Consider the following 17728-nt stretch of genomic DNA (forward strand, 5'->3'; position numbering starts at 1 on the left):
ATTGCATGAGTAAAAAAATTATATTTGCCAATGTTTGAGATATTTATGCCGACTTTTATTGATTTATATATGCACATTTACGATACAACCCCAAACCTAACCCAAACGTTGAAGTACTCTTGAAAAATGAAAAATGCTTTTACACTGCGAGCATCCGCCTTCGGACATTTATACATGCTTTGTTACTGCAAACTTTGCAAACAGTATCAATACAATACCGAGAAAATCAAGAGACACCGCGTCGTCTCGCGCCACGCGATATAATATTATGAGCTCTGGTGATTAATTCATCGGCGCTCAGTAAAACTGCGCGAACGCGGGGCGAAAGATTCAATTTTCATTAATGTACATAAAGGAAATCGCGAATTTTCATTACGGACATGATAAAACTTCAATTTGCGTTACATAATGGAAATTCTGTTTTTATATACATAATGGGATATATACATAACGGAAATTCAATTTTCATTATGTATGTAGTGGAAATTTCGAATTTTCATTACGGACACGATAGAAGTTCAATTTTAATTACCCATCTAATGGACATTCTATTTTCATTTATCGACGCGCATACGAGACGTCAAGCTGTGTCCGATGTGTGTCACTTTTTCTTCGGAAACGCACACTCGCTTAAAGTCAACAGTCATAAGAGAACGCGCAACAACTATCGATATATCGCGCGACGGCGTGCAACAAACAACAGAACCGCGACTCATCGCTCGGGCTTGCATGTCGCGTCTCCCGTGAGCCTCAATGAGCCCGCGATGACGTCTCCGGCGATCGGCATCGATCTGGGCACAACGTACTCCTGCGTCGGGGTCTTCCGTCATGGCAAGGTGGAGATCATCGCCAACGACCAGGGCAATCGCACCACGCCGAGTTACGTCGCGTTCACGGAGGCCGAACGGTTAATCGGCGACGCGGCGAAGAACCAGGTGGCGATGAATCCGACGAATACGATTTTCGGTGAGTCTCGCGCGTTAAAATGTTCGCAGGTGAGCCGAGATCGCGGGTGCGAGATTCGCCGGCGTTTCCTCGAATGCGAACGCGCGCTCGTAGCCCTCGTAGGTTCACGTAGCCGCCTCGTCTCCTGCGGAAGCAGGCTTCTGCCCGCAGCTGCGGTGATTTCGTTCTCAGAGCTCGACGAGAGAAGAGACGAGCTCTCTCTCTCTCTCTCTCTCTCTCTCTCTCTCTCTCTCTCTCTCTCTCTCTCTCTCTCTCTCTCTCTCTCTCCCCCCCTCTCTCCCTCTCTTTCTCTCTCTCGCTCTCTCTCTCTCGGTGAGGAGGTCGGTAATGCGCTCGTTTCGCCACCGCCACCGCCAAATCGACTCTCGGCCGCTCGTACACGTATCTAGAGGATACATCCGTACACCAGACCGCCGTAACAGACCGTGTTTATGACGTTGACAATAGCCGTAATCGCTTCCTTTCCCCACGCTCGTCTCGGCTGGACTCGCGTTCGCCTCTAATTAGACGGCTACATCTCCACGCGGGGATCTCATCGGCCAGCTCGGCGCGATAAAGCGCCATATTTTCAAGTGAGAGCACACAGTCGCCGTGACAGAGCTTTTCTGCTTCGGCCGCGCGGGCAGAAAGTGCGATTTTTTACGCCAATTTAACAGATCAACACTACATAATATCCCACCTCTCTTTAAACGGCTTTTAAATATACTTCTTTCCCCGAGAGGAACCGCTTTTGTTCCGATATCTGGATACCCCTCAGATATGGAAACGCCGCTGTGTGTTACGATTGATCGCGCTATAAATCGTACTCTTTAGAAGCGCCGGCAGATGCCGGCGAGAGTGCGCGAGCTCTGAAACGGGATCGTTTTGCAGACGCCAAGAGATTGATCGGCAGACGGTTCGACGATCCGTCGGTGCAGTCCGACATGAAGCACTGGCCCTTCGCGGTCGTCGACGACAATGGCAAGCCGAAAATCCGACTGCGATATAAAGTGAGCGCATTAATTACGTAAATAAATGGCGCCGGGAGGCCGCTCCGCCGAGAGAGAGAGAGAGAGAGAGAGAGAGAGAAAGAGAGGGGGGAGAGAGAGAGAGAGAGAGAGAGAGAGAGATACGCTTAATGAAAGAGAAAAGAAAATAGCCGGCGCGGAGAGAAGCGGGCCGGTCATACTGACTAAGCACGTTCCTTTCTTCATAAGTTTCATCCGGATAAATGTTTTTCATCCCCGTAGCGCTCCATTAATTACTCGTTGCGTATTATTACAAGGGGGAGGCGAAATCTTTCTTTCCCGAGGAGATCTCCTCGATGGTGCTGACGAAGATGAAGGAAACGGCGGAGGCTTACTTGGGCGCGACCGTCACGGACGCCGTGATCACGGTGCCGGCGTACTTCAACGACTCTCAACGTCAGGCTACCAAGGACGCGGGCGCCATCGCCGGCCTGAACGTCCTGAGGATCATTAACGAGCCGACCGCAGCCGCCATCGCTTACGGGCTCGACAAGAAGGGCCGCGGTGAAAGGAGCGTACTGATCTTCGATCTCGGCGGCGGTACTTTCGACGTATCGATACTGACTATCGACGATGGTATATTTGAGGTAAACCGTCGCAGCTTGCAGCGGACGCCGCAGCAGACGGACGCGCGTCTTCGCCGGAACGCAGCAGAATCCTCCGCCGAGTCGGACAGACACACACACACACACACACACACACACACACGTCGGAGAAAGTGATTTCTATACGTTGACATTATTTCATCTTCGTAATTGCGATCTCTCGTCAGATCTCGCGTCTCCTCCTGGCGAGTCTCGCGGTAATCGTCAGCGTCGAGCGATATGATTCGATCGGTGATATTTTTCACCGCTATCTCGATAAACGATAGGTGAAAGCGACGGCCGGTGACACCCATCTCGGCGGAGAGGACTTCGACAATCGTCTGGTCACGTACTTCGCGCGGGAATTTGCGAGAAAGTACAAGAAGGACCTGACGAGGAACAAGCGCTCCCTTCGTCGCCTGAGAACCGCCTGCGAGCGCGCCAAGAGGACCCTGTCCTCGTCCACGCAGGCCAACCTCGAGATCGACGCTCTGCTCGACGGCGTCGATTTCTACACCTCGATCACACGCGCTCGCTTCGAGGAGCTGAACCAGGACCTCTTCAAGAGCACATTGGAGCCGGTGGGGAAGGCGTTGCTCGACGCTAAAATGGACAAGTCGAAGGTCCACGATATAGTTCTCGTCGGCGGGTCAACGAGAATACCGCGCGTACAGAAGCTGCTGCAGGTATCGACTAACTTTCTCGGCGACTGCTCGCCAGCTGCAAAGACACGCCGCGCTGAACGGCGCGAATTCCTATCCGTCGGCCGATGCGCGTTGCAGGTCGGGCGATAAAAACGCGCGCTAAAATTCGCGACGCGAATTTCCATGCGCGCCGTTATATTCCCTCGCTCCACGGAGGACGTGGAGGAAAAGTCGCGTAGAGCGGAGCGCGTAGAGAAAACACGAGGGTTGTTCGCAGGTGTTCGTTACAGCATTAATGAGCTGGATAACAAAATCAACAGACACCCCCCTTCCTCCCTGTGTTGTTCATTCTCGTGGTAAACCACACACCGCGCGAATCATCCGTCGAGTGTATTTTCCTCTTGCCGGGGTGATATCGCCGGGGCGATAATCGATAACGCTCAATTTTCGATGGACTCCTTCCCCGTCGCTCTCTTCCATCTCCTTTTAAGCGCGAAGGCGCGCCTCTCTCGCTTTGCAGGATTTCTTCAACGACAAGGAGCTGAACAAGTCCATAAACCCGGACGAAGCGGTGGCTTACGGGGCCGCGGTGCAGGCTGCCATTTTGCACGGCGACAAGTCCGAGGCGGTGCAGGATTTGCTGCTGCTCGACGTAGCGCCGCTGTCGCTTGGCATCGAGACGGCCGGCGGTGTGATGACGGCTCTCATCAAGCGCAACACGACGATCCCCACGAAGCAGATGCAGACGTTCACTACGTACTCGGACAATCAGCCGAGCGTGCTCGTACAAGTTTACGAGGGCGAGAGGGCGATGACCAGAGACAACAACCTTTTGGGGAAGTTCGAGCTGTGCGGCATTCCGCCGGCAGCGCGCGGCATACCTCAAATCGAAGTAGGTTTCGCACAATATCGCAGAAAGCAACGGTTTTAGGGATGCGCGCCTCCCGACGAGCGCTGAAGAAAGGAAGAAAGGCGCGGGAGGACGCATTCCAGTTCTATATCGATTTGAGCGTTTCCACGAAGGCGGCGCGCTCTCCGCTCTCCGACGCGCTCGCGACGACTTTTATTTCGGTCTCTCGCGATAATCGCGCGTTTGAATCGAGTCACGAGGAAGCAAGTATATATCTCGAAGATATTGTTCCGAAGCAGTTTATGCAGAATCGCCAACTCTCGCCGAGGGGCCGAGCGTCGAATTGTATTATCGTAACCTTGCCCTAAGAAACATTATGTAAAATCCTCACGAACAAACTTTACCACTCACTTCTGCCAAGTTGGAGTATTGAATATTGCAGCGCGATTAATTTCTCTCCGAACGCGCTAACTCGAAGGGTTGTGTTATACCGCGGAGTATCGAGACAACGGCAGCGGCGGCGGCGGCGGCGGCGACGGAGCTCTGCATTTTAAGCGCGCCAGAGAAATAATACGCACAAACAAAAGTAACGCGCAAATCGCGCACTTTCGCGCATCTTTCGTATTCGCCGTCGCGCCGTCTTGTTGTGCTCGAGGAGAGACGATCGCTTCCTTCGCAGGATCCGCGCCGTGGCGGCGGCGGCTTCCTTCGCCGTGGTTGACCGCTTTAACGATCGCCGATCAGTAATTAAAAGAGGGAGCCTCCGGGGCTGAAACCGCTAATAAACGTTTCCGACGATCGACGTCGGAGATAAGAAAACAATCCTGCGAGGCAATAGGCCCGGAATGGACTGTACCGAGACACGAGTCCTGTAATAAAAAAAAAGCAAGAAGAAAGAGAGAGAGAGAGAGAGAGAGAGAGGGGGGGGGAGAAAGAAGGAAGAAAGAATCCTCGGGCGAGGATGTATTGGTCGGTCCAAAGGATAAGAGCGGGAGGCAGAGGGGGCAGCGATTCTCGTGTCTCGAGATTCCTTTTCTGCCCGTTGCCATCGGCGCACGAATCGGAAGGGGCTCTCTATTGGGATTGTCAGACCGTTCGGATAAGCATCCGGATGCTGGTCGGCGAACGGAACCGCAGGAGAACGAAAGAAATCGAAAGCAGACGGCTAGGCTCGCCCGAAGGCTTCGACGCGACGCGACGCGACGCGACGCGACGAAGGGATGTCGCGATTTTTTCTCCACGGAAAATTCTCCCCGCCAACGCAGGTTACGTTCGACGTCGACGCCAACGGCATCCTGAACGTCTCCGCGGTGGAGAGGTCGACGAACAAGGAGAACAAAATAACGATCACCAATGACAAGGGACGCCTCAGCAGGGAAGACATCGAGCGGATGGTGAACGAAGCGGAAAGATATCACGCGGAGGACGAGAAACAAAGGGAGAGGGTCGCGGCTAAGAACGACCTCGAGTCATATTGCTTCAGCGCGAAGAGCGCGCTCGAGGAGGCGAAGGTCAAGGAGAAGACACCGGAGGCTGATCGAAAACGCGTCAGCGAGAAGTGCAACGAGATTATCAAGTGGATGGACACCGATGCGTTCGCGACGGCGGAGGAGTACCGGGCGAAGCTGAAGGAAGCCGAGGAGGTACGCTGAAGTTCGCGCGTATTTTCCTCTTATATTCGCGCGCATCTTTCGGCAAATAGGTCTGTTCGTTTCTCCGGGGGGGACAGGTATACTTTTCTTCGCTCAAACTTATTGCACCAGTCCGGAAGCTCTCTTCGAAAACAAGCAGACGGAACGGTACGTTCTCCGAATGGGAATGGGCCTGGTGGGCAGCGTCGATACGATTTTCCACGCGTCGCACTCACGCTCTCTATCGGCGCTTCATTTGGCGCTTCGTATCGGCGGAATCATTTGGTCGTGATAGAGAGACAGAGAATATTGAGTTTACCGAGACGGTTATGTATTCGGGGGAAATTTAGAATTGTGTTTTGTGATACCCGGCGGTAGTGTCCAAGAGTGGATGATGAGTTCATTTGTGGCTCTCGTGGTGTCGAGAAATCAATGTGGTGGAATATTAATTGTCGCTGCGATATTAATCATCGCGAGTGTCGTAATTGTACGACGAATCGTCATGAGTAATTCTTCTCTCGACAACACACGCGCTTATGGCGTTGTGTGTGTGATTTCATCGGAGTGGCCAATGCCAATGGATCTCTCTCCCGAATAGATCGATAGAACATTTCTTTCTTTCTTGTTTTCTTTAACACAACGGAAACGTCTTTTTCCTAGTCTTACACCTGTAGTCTTTTGCGCGCCGGTGTGCTATTTTTCGTTCGATGATGCGTTATCTACCGTTATACTAAGAAGTATCCCCTTCTATCTTGGTTTCTATCTTGGTCGCTCACCGATAACCGATGACGACACACCGCGAAAATCGATTCATGCACGCGTATTGTGTCATCGCGGAAGTAATAACTTTCAGGTGTGCAAGCCTATCATAACGAAGTTGTATGAATCCGCCGGTGCTGTACCGAGGTCCTCGAGATGCGACGGGCAAACTACTGCTGGTAACAGCGGTCCGACCATCGAGGAAGTAGATTAATCGTGCGTTATGAACCATAAAGGTCGTATCTCAAAATACCATTAGTCGATAGTACAACATTATATTTTCGATTCTTTAAACTCATTGTCAACATGGTTGACAAATATCTTCACCAAGTTTATAAATGGATTCGCTAAATTGAGATCTAAATCTTCACGCGTGATGAGAGAAAATGTAAGTCGAATCCTTTTTCGAAGTAAAGAATATCTGGAAATTTTACAAGATATAAAAGTTTCTTACACAAGTATTCTACCTTCTTGCTTAAACGAAACGCTCGGGCACACGTGGACGTAGACGTTGTGGAGAAAAGTGAGAAGAGAAACTAAAACGATCGAGTGAGAGGCAAGTCGTTGGTGAAAGAGACTCGCGAAAATGTCGAGTGAACATCGGCGATCAAGTGCTCATCGTGACGGCACTCTCATCGGTGGTACGAAACGGGTTTCTCGTCGCAGAAAGACACACGTCTCGTTGAAATTCCAACGTGTTATTATTTATTGCAAGCGAGTTTGAAAAATGATCTTGTAATACATTTGCAGGGGATAACATTATCAGACTAACAACGACCTAGCGTCGTCGCTTTTATAGGTGACGCGCGAATTGTATGTGTAATTATTATGTTGCCGTCGCATCACGTGAAACTTATATACGTGGTATATATGTACACAGCGAGAATGTTAAATATTAATTCCTTTATATTAAGTCCTTAGGTGTAATGATAGCTTACAAATTAATGGAACGTTTCTTCTCGTAAAAAATAGATATCCAGAGCACCATGTTTCGATTAATTTGTTATGTACAACAGCCGCGTCTTACCCACGGCGAGCGGGCGGCGAAGGATGACGATTTCGCATCGTATTCGACACTGGCGTCGCCGCCGCCGCCGCCGCCGCCGCCGCCGCCGCCGCCGCCGCGCGATACAGCGCTGCTCGCAAACGCATTACAACGGAGTGGCTGCTGTTGTTGCTGCTGCTGCTGCTGCTTCTTTCGGTTGAACGGCAAGATTATTACACTATCCGCCGCAGCCGATTCGCGGACATCGAGAAACAAACGAGGAACAGAAACTGACTATTATGCCGCAAAATTTTATGCCCTGTACTCAGTCTTTCTCATGCGCGAACCTTTTTCATCATGGCAGTCCGGTCCCGGCTTGTAACACGCTGTCTCTCTCTCTCTCTTCTTCTCTCATTCCTTTCGTTATCCGCGACCCGAGTTACACCGAGTCTGAGATCAGAGCGCGTTTATCGTGCGAAGGATTCGTCGATGTTTCTTTTACAACGCGCGCGAGACCGATGAGCAAAACCGAATGTGTTATTCGAGTCGTGATCCTCTCACGTGGAGGCGCGGTAGGGATGAATTCCGTCTCGAGATCCTTGGATGCTACGGTAAGTGTCTCATTACCGAACCCAAAGATTCGGAGGATCACCTCTCTCTCCCTCCGTGTGATTTCGCGCTTGTTAGTCTCTCTTCTCCGCCCTCGGTAGAATGTAGCGACGAGCGGGGAGGTGGCGGTCGATAACAGAGAGGAGGAAAGACGCGCGGGGTTACAAACGGGGACGTAGTTACGGGGACGGCACAGCATTGAGACGAGATATGAGAATTTGTCGAAAGTCACCGTGGCATAAAATTTCTCGCTGGAGGCCACCATGGAGGCTCGAATACGACGCGCGCGATATCCCGCGCGGTACTTTCGAGAGTCCTTGGTGGGGTCGTACAGAGTAAATAACATCACAAGCGTCATAAGGGCCCACGAGGACCCCCGGGGGTTAGAACAATACGTAAAAATAGTACTTCGTTGTACATGTGTGCGCGTACGCGTACGTGTGTGTGTGTGTGTGTGTGTCTGTGTACGCATGTTACAAGTATTTATGTGAGTACGCATGTATCAGTGTCTCACGTGTCAAGGAGTGAAAGTGTGAGTGAGTGTGTATGCGCTTAACCTACTTATTATTATATACACATGTAACGCGTTGCCACGGTGGCCGGCAACGCTCGGTTATTTAGGCGCCGCGCCGCGCGCAGAGAGAACGTGAACTCCCCTTACTCTCATATCACATGTCGCATGTAAGAAGGCACCACGTAGTAATTCTAGATCGAGAATCCGGTGATTTTCGTGCGCCGCGAGCAACAAATTATTATGCGGACCAGTAGTGCAGTTTGCATCTTCGAGCCCTCCGAGCGGCGTTTACTTCGCGCAGGGCTCTCCTTCGAATTCGCAACTCGCGATTGTTCGTCAGTCGCGCGTCTCTGAACGCTCTTTATCGCGTGCGATCAAAGTTGCATCAAAGTTACACCGCGCGGGGTTCTTCGGCACGTTTATCGGGATACTAATCGCGCACACAAGAATATAAATTCGAGATAGATACGCGTGTTTCCCTCTCTTTCTAATGTATATATATATATATATATATATATATATATTAAAATTTGGACTTTTTTGTCGGTATATCTCTTTCATTATCGTCCGACAAGTTCTAATTGTCGAACATCGTTTTACTCGATAATAATCAACATCGATCGGCACACGAAGAATAATACAGATATATGTACGCACGAGAGTCCCGTGTGTACACATTATACTCCTTACGTTACGTCAATGAAAGCTGAATATCGATTCATCGTCCTCGTCGTCTTTTGGTTACGCGCACGTTTCGCTGCTGTTGAGACTTTTTAACGACTACATGTATCGTACCTGCTAATTTGTATTTACAGATGCATCTCTGTGCTACGGCAAAACGTGTTAATAATTTCGACTCTTTTCTCCAAAACACAATGCGTAACAGACATACATTCCTGGTCTTGGCTGGTATCGCAGATACCTCGTGACATTCTCATTCGTCGCGCCACACGACAATATATCGGCGATATGTCATCATGCGCCCTTCATGAAACACCGAGGAAGCACGTCATAATCGATGCATGCTTAACAAAGACTAGGCATTAAGGCTTCAGGATCACACTTGCCTCGGGAGGATGTCGGATTGAAACTGATTCGACTTGATTTTATTCTACTCGCGAACAAAATTTCCTCACCCTCCGCGTGCACTAGATTACTCAACGTTCGGGTAATATATCTCTTTTTTTTTTGCTATAACGTTACCTGTCGCTTCAAGCAATAATTTTTAACTTTTTTCCAACATGCACATTTATACACTTTAAATAAAATTCTCACCCGAGAGAGGAGGTATGTTGTAAATAAATTTTAACAAAATATATTCTAAAAATGTTCAACCAATCGAACACATACAATTTCCGTGTGGTATAAATACCAAAACCTTTCAAAGACACGATCGAGAGCCCAACAGTTACATGTAAAAAGGACATAAGCATATACTCGTAATACTTGGTTGTAATGCATTATTTGCCATTTGCAGCTGCACGTCCGCTCGGAAATCCGACGTTTTTCTCAATACTGGACCAGGCTTGAACAATGTGTATTTCCGTGTGTCCCCGTAATTTTTCGTTCCTATGCTTAACCTATGCTTTCGAGTCGGCTCGGACTCGTTATACGAGGCTTTTTCCATTGTTCACGCTTGGAAATGCAGAAACTGATTTCATAATAACTTAGCGTGTAAGTCCATCATTACGACTAGTCGATTGCCTCTTTCAACGCGGCTAATTGCTCCTCGCCCAGTTTCACCTTGTCCTGTATCTCGCGACCGTCCATTATCAGCTTCGCCTTCATGTTGATAAAGTGCTGGTAATCGGCAAACTCCTCCTGATTCAGGTACTTCGCTAGGATCGCCGATACATTAACGCTGCGCTTGTCAATGTTACTCTTTAAAATTTTTGCCTCTTCCAACTGATCCATTAGCTTGTCCCGTTTGCTCTCCAAGATTTTCTGCAAACCAAGCAGACACGGAAGGGGTATAAATCCCGGTGTTCGTTAAATTTATATCAAATGGCACGAGTCCAAAGAGCCAATGCTTATCGAATTATCGTACAAGAAATTAGGATACACGCAAATTTCTCAAGTCTGTGACTGACGCAAAGCGTCGATGTGCTTCGATACGAATGTTACACGATGAGATTATCGAGCATTAAATATCACTCACATTCACATCACACACAGCAACACTCGACAGTTGCAGCTTGCGAAAAGAGAGGAGACAATTCAAAACATTCACACACGCGTCTCTCGCAGTGCATCGAGACGCACGCTCAGCGACGAAAGAATAATCGAGCCGGGCAAACAAGGAGACCCGAGAGGCTACAATACTTACTCTCTCCGCGTGGTCGGCCGGCATTCCATAAAGGGCGTTCTCAGCGCGAGCCAATCTGCCGCTGAGACCGAGAAGAAGGCTCGTAATCTTGCCGACTTCCTCCACGTGAAGCCGGTACTTGGACGCTTCCGGCGGACGAGCCACGGCGGAAACGCGCGCGGAGACTCGCGCGCCCAGGGCCTCATTTACCTCACCCTCCTCCCTTACAGCCTCCTGCTCGGCCCTGAGGACCACCAGTTTCCTGTCGAGCCGCATCATCAGTTCCTCCTGAAAGATCGTTTCGGTACATGCAACGTCCTCGCGTGGAGGCCGTTCTCTCCCCTCTCCCTCTCCTTCGCTCATTCTCTCTCTTTCTCTCTCTCTCTCTCTCTCTCTCTCTCTCTCTCTCTCTCTCTCTCTCTCTCTCTCTCTTTGTCGGAAAAACGCTAGGAAAAACGCGCAAAGAGTACTCGATCGTTGAGCTAACGACTCACCACGTGAGAAACTGATTGGGTAACAGTCCGTGCTGGCACTGAGCGATACGCGATAACACGGAATTCCAAAGCGCGGTAATTACACTTTTACATAAGACTCGATCGGTATCGCGGAAGGGAGGAAAGAGAGAGAGAAAGAGAGAGAGAAGCCGAACGGAATGATACTTATTATCGTTTTATCCGCGAGCGATCGTTATTACTCGATCGATCGGCCCGTGGCCCGCGGAGTGTCGAGCGATCGAATTTAATCGCGCGGCGGCGTTAATTACAAAAGGCCCTGCATCGCGTCTAATTATAGCCCTACGCGCGCTCGGCTACCGGTCGTACCTTTTTTTGCCTAAGGTCAAGGCTGTTGGTCGGTACAATCGCCGGCGCATCCTCCTGACGTGTTAATCCCTCTACCGTGACGTCCCGCGAGTATCTCGTCAGGAACCTGGCCTTTCCCTCGGACGTCGTGAAGTAAGCCGAAGTGGGGGACAGGGGGCTGGTAGGATCAGCCGACAGTGGCGTGACGGGAGCCGAAGGTATCGTTTCGTGCCTGAAAGAAATTCATCGCGATGATTACACACCTCTGGCCGGCTAATGCGGGCTAAGCGTCTCTCTGCCTCTTTCCTCCCACCCATCCTCGCTTCGTTCCCTCCTTCTTTCTCTCTGTCGCTCTCGCTCGCTCTCTGTGTTTCGCAGCATCTATGCAAAAATCTGTCTATAATCATCGCCGTTGCAAGAAGGCAAGAATTGCGTCAATGAGCGTGTGAGTCACGATTGAATTAATCTCGACAATCTTACGGAGAGAGAGAGAGAGAGAAAGAGAGAGAGAGAGAGAGAGAGAGAGAGAGAGAGAAGGAGAGAGGCGCGAGCAATGATTCGCGAGCGGATGCGGAGGGGAATGCTCTCCGGTGTGGAACTCGCGGCTGAGTGACGAAGCCGATACCCGGTAAATCGGCGGGTTCGCGGATAAGGACGCGACCGTCAACGGGAAGTTTGTTCCGCCTAAACTCGACGCGCGACGATTGCCATTCGCGCTGATGATAACACGTGTCTAAGCTCTCCTTCTCTCTCTCGTCCGTTGAAGAGGAGAAAGCGAACTGTACTGCTGACGATTCGGAGCGCGGCTTATTTTTCAAAACTATTCCATCGCGCGACTCGGCAAGAGTCATGTCCCCGAGGTCAGTTAAGAAGCGAGCTTGGAAGAAGCGGAAGTTGACTCGAACGCTCGTTTCTTCGGCGACTCAATGACTCTTTTTATCGCCACGCTCGCGCTTGCATCCGTTGCTCGTATCCGTTGGTTGCTCATTGCATCGTTGCTGAAAATCGCTCTCGAAAGCGCGATCATCTTCCTCCCGGCCGCCGCGAAATACACGGTAGAAAGTCCGCGCGCGGCGCCCGAGCAAAACCAATTTGACACAATACGTCGGTCCGGCCGTGATCGATTTTGCCGAGCGATCGCTCCGCTCGGCCGACGGCCATTTAACCGCGCGTTATTGGGCACACGCACACACACATACACACACACACTCCGCGCCGACACGTGAAATTTTAATTTCACGACCGCGAGCCGCGCGTTATGTGGCACACGCGCCGCGCGCTATTCCCCCCAATGGCGCCGTTTTGCTCGCGACCGCGACCGCGCGCGAAATAAAAAAGAAAAGCGGGAGATCGTATCTACTTTTCCGGAGGCGCCGTTTCCATTTCCACCGTCGACTCGCTGTCGCGAGCACGGCGCGCACTCCCCTGGCGACGTACGATGATGCGTCACTCTCAGCCACACGTCGGAGACTGGCAAATAATATGATGCGTAGAGAACGAGCAACTGAGTAGTTGGTCTTGACAATATCATTTATAGCGGATTACGCAACGTTCTCTCGGTGCTTTGGTACTTTCTCCTTGAGCACGCCGGGGGAAGTATTGTCGCCGAGGAGCGCGCGAGACAGACGGAATCGACGGAAAAGGGAAGAGTCGTGAGCGCGCTCGGCGCTCGCGCGTAGAATGCACGGAGCGCCGACGTGTGACGCGCGAATATGTGCGACGGACGAAACGGTGTCCAGCGATATTCAATCGACGGTGTCACGCGATAGCCGCGCGAAACATGAATACCGAACGAAGACTCGCTCGAGCCTTCGTGCGAGAGCGGGTTTTGCGCGCGGGACAGATCCGAAAGTCCAACAGACGAACAGAGTGTTGCAAACGAGAGAAGAAGGAACAGCAGGCGCGAGTTGTCAAGTAGAAACGTCAATCTCTCGGCGGAATCTCAGCGCCTGTTTGCTCGCGCGCGACACGTCTCGCCGACGTCTGTCGAGTCGCTAAAGGGACACAATTAAATCACCGTAATGGAGGCGGCACGTCCGCCAAGAAATTCGCCGTCCATGTTCGCGCGAACGAAGCAACGCTGGCGCGTGGCGTCTCGTCTGCAACGAGATATCTTTTCTTCCTCAGCCCCTCCTGTACATATTCGGCGGCCTGCCAGCAGGAAAAGACTGTGAAGCGAGAAGCGGAGAGATATCACCGAGACCGGTGATTTCACACGCGCGGCAGCGCACGCAGCGGCGACCGCACACGCAGAGCGCGTGGGATCGAAGAGATTTAAGTAACAGTCGAGACTCGCGGAAAAAGGTGTTCTCCGGTTCGTTAAAATTACACGGTGTCTTCTGGATACACGCGGACCAATTAAGCCGGCCGAAGAGTCTCGCGGACTTGCGCGCTCGTAATGGCCGCCCTCGAGGATTTCGAGACGCGCCGCTTGATTAATAGCGCATAATCCGCCGGCGCGCTCGCGTGCACGTGAAAACTATCAATTATCGCGTTTAGTCCGTATATTTACGGGGCTCTGCGGCTTATCTGCCTCGGCGCGGTAACAACAATCTCGCTCTGGCTCTTTACGCAGCCGGACGAAGACAACGCGTGCGCGCTTGATATCGGAGCCGAGCGCTGGCCGGCTCATAAATACGCTTTAATGAAGCGCGCTGCAATTCGAAAAACCTACTTCTTCTCGTCCGCGTCCGCGTCCTCGCCGCAGGAGGCCGTTGACTCTTCCAAGGAGAGCCGCCGCCTCGGTCGCGGCTGCAATGTCGCCTCCACCCTGAACAGGCCGGAAACGTAGTCGGTGGGTTTCTTGTGCTCCGGCGCTGGAACTGATAAGAAACGGACAAACAAAAAATAAATAAGACAACATCATCAAGCGCGCTCTCTCTCTCTCTCTCTCTCCCTCTCTCTCCTCTCTCTCTCTCTCTCTCTCTCTCTATCTATCTCTCTTTCTATCAACGAGCGCACGCGCGCGTCGCTTCGTTTCACGCTTCAGGGACCTCCGCGGCCCATGGAAGCCCCATAATGCGACAAGGGATTGCATCGAATATCGCGGCAGCGAGAGCGTATAATTGAATAACGCAGCCGTGTCGTTGATTAAATTAGCGCTTATTAAAATGGAGGGTCATCGCTCCCGAACGCGCGACGACTCCGTGTCCCGGATGATAATTGCGCGCGCGCGCGCGCGCGTGCGTCTCACACGCACGCGCAACACGCGCGCGCGTAATGCGAGCGCGCGAGTATGACGGCGACTAGATGGATCGTAAATATGTCAGCGCGAGTTGCGCGCAAACGAACGCGACTACAAAAATTCAATAACTTATCTAATTGTGTATCAAAAGTGCATTGACGTGTATTAATGACGACGATGCGCGACGAGCGCGGGACGGATGGCGAAAGCGTCCGCGTCGTCGTCGTACGAATGATACCGCCCGGGCCATTATTCATGCAATTGAGATGCGACGCGATAGAGATCGCGGCTCGCTCTCGCTCACCGAGTATAGGCAGCAGCTTGTCGTTGGGGCTGAGCTGGCTGGCCAGGTCTCTGCTGAGCTCCTCGCACTCGATCTCCTCCGGTAATTTCTTCCTCGACTCCGGAAACGGCCGCGACGCTTTGCCGGCGGCGGCGCAGTCGAGCTCCGTCTCGTCCAAGGTGTCGGTCTGCGAGGCGGCGTCGCTGGTGGCCGCGTTCACCCGCAGCACGACCTCGGTGCGTTGCACCAGCGTCAGGCCCTCGATGCCCGGCTGAGGCGACACGCACAGCGACGACGTCGGCGAGGACAGCTTGTCCTCGTCCACCGGCGAGTTCCGCGGCGAGGACGAGGAGGAGGTCTTGGAGACGCTCGAGATGGAGGAGGCGGGCGATCGGCCGCCGGCGGAGCGGAACTTGGACGATGGTGAGGGTCTCTCCGCTCGTACTTCCGCCTCGCAGCTAGTCTCACTCGTCGTCGTCGTCGTCGTCGTTGTCGCCGTGATCCCGTGACTCGGCGAGCTCGATCTCAGGTTCCAGGAACCCGTGTCATCCGTTTGAGTCGGGCTGGAGACTTTCCGGCTGTTGGGGACGCCGCACTCGATGCGCGCCTCGTTCCTCGCGAGGCAGTTCTCCAGGGAGTTCCTCGGCGACGACCTGGACAGCAAGCTACGCGGCGATATGCGAGCGTCGATCGATCTCCCGGAAGAAGAGGAGCTCGAGCAACTTCCCGACCGTCGCGGAATAGCTCCTCGTGGGCTCACGCTCTCGACGTTGTCCGGTGAGCGCGGCGGTGAACTCGTCGGAGGTGGCGGCCTGTCGGCGAAGATCGCAGCTTCTATCGAGCTGTGCGACTCGTGTCCGGTTCGCGGCCAGCCGTTGTCGTAACTCGTCATCATCGTCGTGCTGCTCGTCGACGAGTACGTGGATATCGTTCCACTCGTCGTCGTCGCGTTGCTCATCCTCTTCTCGTTCCGACGGTTCAGCAGCTCGATGTTCTGCGAGGTCATCTCGATCGTGGCGCTCCTCTCGCGGAAGAAATCGTCGCCGGCGATTGGCAGCGGGCCGCCGATCTCTCGCAGCTGCTTCTGCAAGCAACCGTAGTTTCGCTTTCGTAATTCAGCGAGCGGATGTGACGACCGGTGGGTAGAGTCTCCGAGCTCAGTGCACGAAATTCAGCAGTTGACATCAAGTATCAACTCGACCAAAGAACGCGATACGCACGAACCGAGAACGGCGGATGATGGTGACTACGGCAGAGAGAATCGCCGAGAAACGAAGAACGAAGGGAACGAAGAGAGTGCGCGGGTCACGCGCACACAGAAGCAAGGCTCGGCGAGGAGCTGAGAGAGTGTTGAAGCACAGCGTGAACGGAGCCGACACGAAGCCGCACACGCGTGACGCCTTGACATTGCTATATTTGTGAGCGCAAAAATAGGTGGAGAGTGGCGGAGGCGCGAAAAACACGCAAATTCGTCGCTATTACGCGAAGGTAAATATCCGCGGAGATAATCTCACCTCTCTATTTTGAGGTAGGGGCTCGCAGCTAGCTGCCAACTTCCGACGCTCTCGCTCCAGCTGCCTGTTCCTGTCGTTAAGGACCTCCACGCTCTGCGGCGACAGCCGCTCCCTGCGCTGCTCGTACTCGTGTCTCTTCTCCGGATACCTCTTCTCTTGGTAATGATGATGCTGGTGGTGGTGCTGATGCCGGTCTTCGAGGTTGTCGTTGTTGTTGTTCTCGCTGTTGGCGCGGCACCTCGCGTCGCCGGCCTGGAGCTTCTTGCTCAGCTTGTGTTGCGACAGCTTATTCACCACCTCCGTCGAATGCTGCGCTTGCTGCGGCGGCGATCTCTCGTCCAATCGATGATGAAGAGCATCCGCACTGTGCGATTTCGAGAGGTCAGAGTGCTGCTGCTGGTGATGATTGTTGTGGTGGTGGTGGTGATGATGATGCTGTTGCTGCTGCTGCTGCTGCTGCTGCTGCTGCTGCTGCTGCTGCTGTTGCAACGGGTGATGCGGCGTGACGCGCAGAAGCACGGGGTCGTCGTGGTCCCTAGGAGGCGGCCAGTCGTCCAGCCGAGAGGTCGGCGACATTGTTCTCTTGTAGCTACCTTCGCTGTCGGGAGCACCGCGCTCGCGTCTGTAAGCCAAGTAGGAGGCCTTGGATTGGCTCCTGAAACCAAAAGTTCAGTCTCATGGATATATGCGTGATACAAGAAAGAAAAAAAACTCACAATTCGAAAACAATTCTCTTCTATTTACTAAAATCCGATATCGATAAAAATTACCATGAAGGCCAAGATGTCCGTTTAATATAATCCCACTACTTAAAAATCATATCTTCAGTGACTTTTTCTCTATGTTTTTCTAGCTTATATTTTTCGACGAATATTTTTATTTTGCTAGAAAGAGAGAGCGAGAGAGCGAGAGAGAGAGAGAGAAATGTAAGGACGATATATCGAGACGCAGTCGCACGTTCGTCGAAAAAACCCGCCTTCCTCTTCGGTGAACACGTGAGTGAGCCGAATCCCAACAAGTTCGTCGTTCAGGAAAATTTATTAACATGTTAGCCCATGTCCTCATGCGCGACTACCTGACTTTGATTTCGTCG

At 52.2% G+C, this 17728-nt stretch overlaps 2 protein-coding genes across 3 annotated transcripts in view; one reads left to right on the forward strand and one right to left on the reverse strand.

Moving 5' to 3' along the window:
- Positions 1-555: 555 nt before the first annotated feature.
- Positions 556-7004, forward strand: LOC105180952 (heat shock 70 kDa protein cognate 4). The gene is made up of 6 exons (XM_025306525.1): positions 556-966; positions 1837-1955; positions 2231-2560; positions 2845-3243; positions 3722-4093; positions 5317-7004. Exons 1-6 carry the CDS (start codon positions 765-767, stop codon positions 5701-5703), a joined length of 1809 nt encoding a protein of 602 aa, XP_025162310.1. The 5' UTR covers positions 556-764; the 3' UTR covers positions 5704-7004.
- Positions 7005-7347: 343 nt separating this feature from the next.
- Shrm (shroom) overlaps positions 7348-17728 on the reverse strand; it is a 130828-nt gene continuing 120447 nt past the window's right edge. For both annotated transcript variants that reach the window (XM_019840408.2, XM_025306524.1), the window contains exons 8-13: positions 16636-17290; positions 15143-16205; positions 14329-14476; positions 11676-11886; positions 10876-11142; positions 7348-10493 (exon numbers count right to left, since the gene is read on the reverse strand). In XM_019840408.2, coding sequence (XP_019695967.2) covers positions 10242-10493; positions 10876-11142; positions 11676-11886; positions 14329-14476; positions 15143-16205; positions 16636-17290 — 2596 coding nt within the window. In that variant the 3' untranslated portion in view covers positions 7348-10241. The remainder of the gene's footprint in view (positions 10494-10875; positions 11143-11675; positions 11887-14328; positions 14477-15142; positions 16206-16635; positions 17291-17728) is intronic.

This window comes from Harpegnathos saltator, unplaced genomic scaffold (genome assembly GCF_003227715.2).
Source record: "Harpegnathos saltator strain DR-91 unplaced genomic scaffold, Hsal_v8.6 scaffold785, whole genome shotgun sequence".
In the NCBI taxonomy this organism is placed as follows: domain Eukaryota; kingdom Metazoa; phylum Arthropoda; class Insecta; order Hymenoptera; family Formicidae; genus Harpegnathos; species Harpegnathos saltator.